Source organism: Cariama cristata, unplaced genomic scaffold (assembly GCF_000690535.1).
Source record: "Cariama cristata isolate BGI_N322 unplaced genomic scaffold, ASM69053v1 scaffold23338, whole genome shotgun sequence".
Classification (NCBI taxonomy): Eukaryota; Metazoa; Chordata; class Aves; order Cariamiformes; family Cariamidae; genus Cariama; species Cariama cristata.
The window spans coordinates 1,586-1,872 of NW_009630930.1; the positions used below are offsets into that span (position 1 = coordinate 1,586).

At 59.6% G+C, this 287-nt stretch overlaps 1 protein-coding gene across 1 annotated transcript in view; it reads left to right on the forward strand.

Moving 5' to 3' along the window:
* TSTA3 (tissue specific transplantation antigen P35B) overlaps positions 1-287 on the forward strand; it is a 2,595-nt gene that overhangs the window by 1,131 nt on the left and 1,177 nt on the right. Inside the window, exons 5-6 of the mRNA XM_009705762.1 lie at positions 1-57; positions 183-247. The exon at positions 1-57 is cut by the window's left edge and continues 5 nt beyond it. Coding sequence (XP_009704064.1) covers positions 1-57; positions 183-247 — 122 coding nt within the window. The remainder of the gene's footprint in view (positions 58-182; positions 248-287) is intronic.

Consider the following 287-nt stretch of genomic DNA (forward strand, 5'->3'; position numbering starts at 1 on the left):
ACATCGAGGATGGCCACGTCTTGCCGGGGCTCATCCACAAGGTCTACCTGGCCAAACGTGAGCGCGGCAGGACTTAGGGCTTTTTTGGGGAGGGCTGGGTTGGGTTTTGTGGGGTTTTTTTTTGTTTAGGAGGGGTGGAGGTGGCTCCGATGCTCATGGACACGCTCCCCTTCCTCCTGCAGAGACCGGCTCTGCTCTGACGGTCTGGGGCACGGGCAAGCCCAGGAGACAGTTCATCTACTCCCTGGTATGGATGGCCTTGGGGAGCGCTCACCTCCCATGGCTTT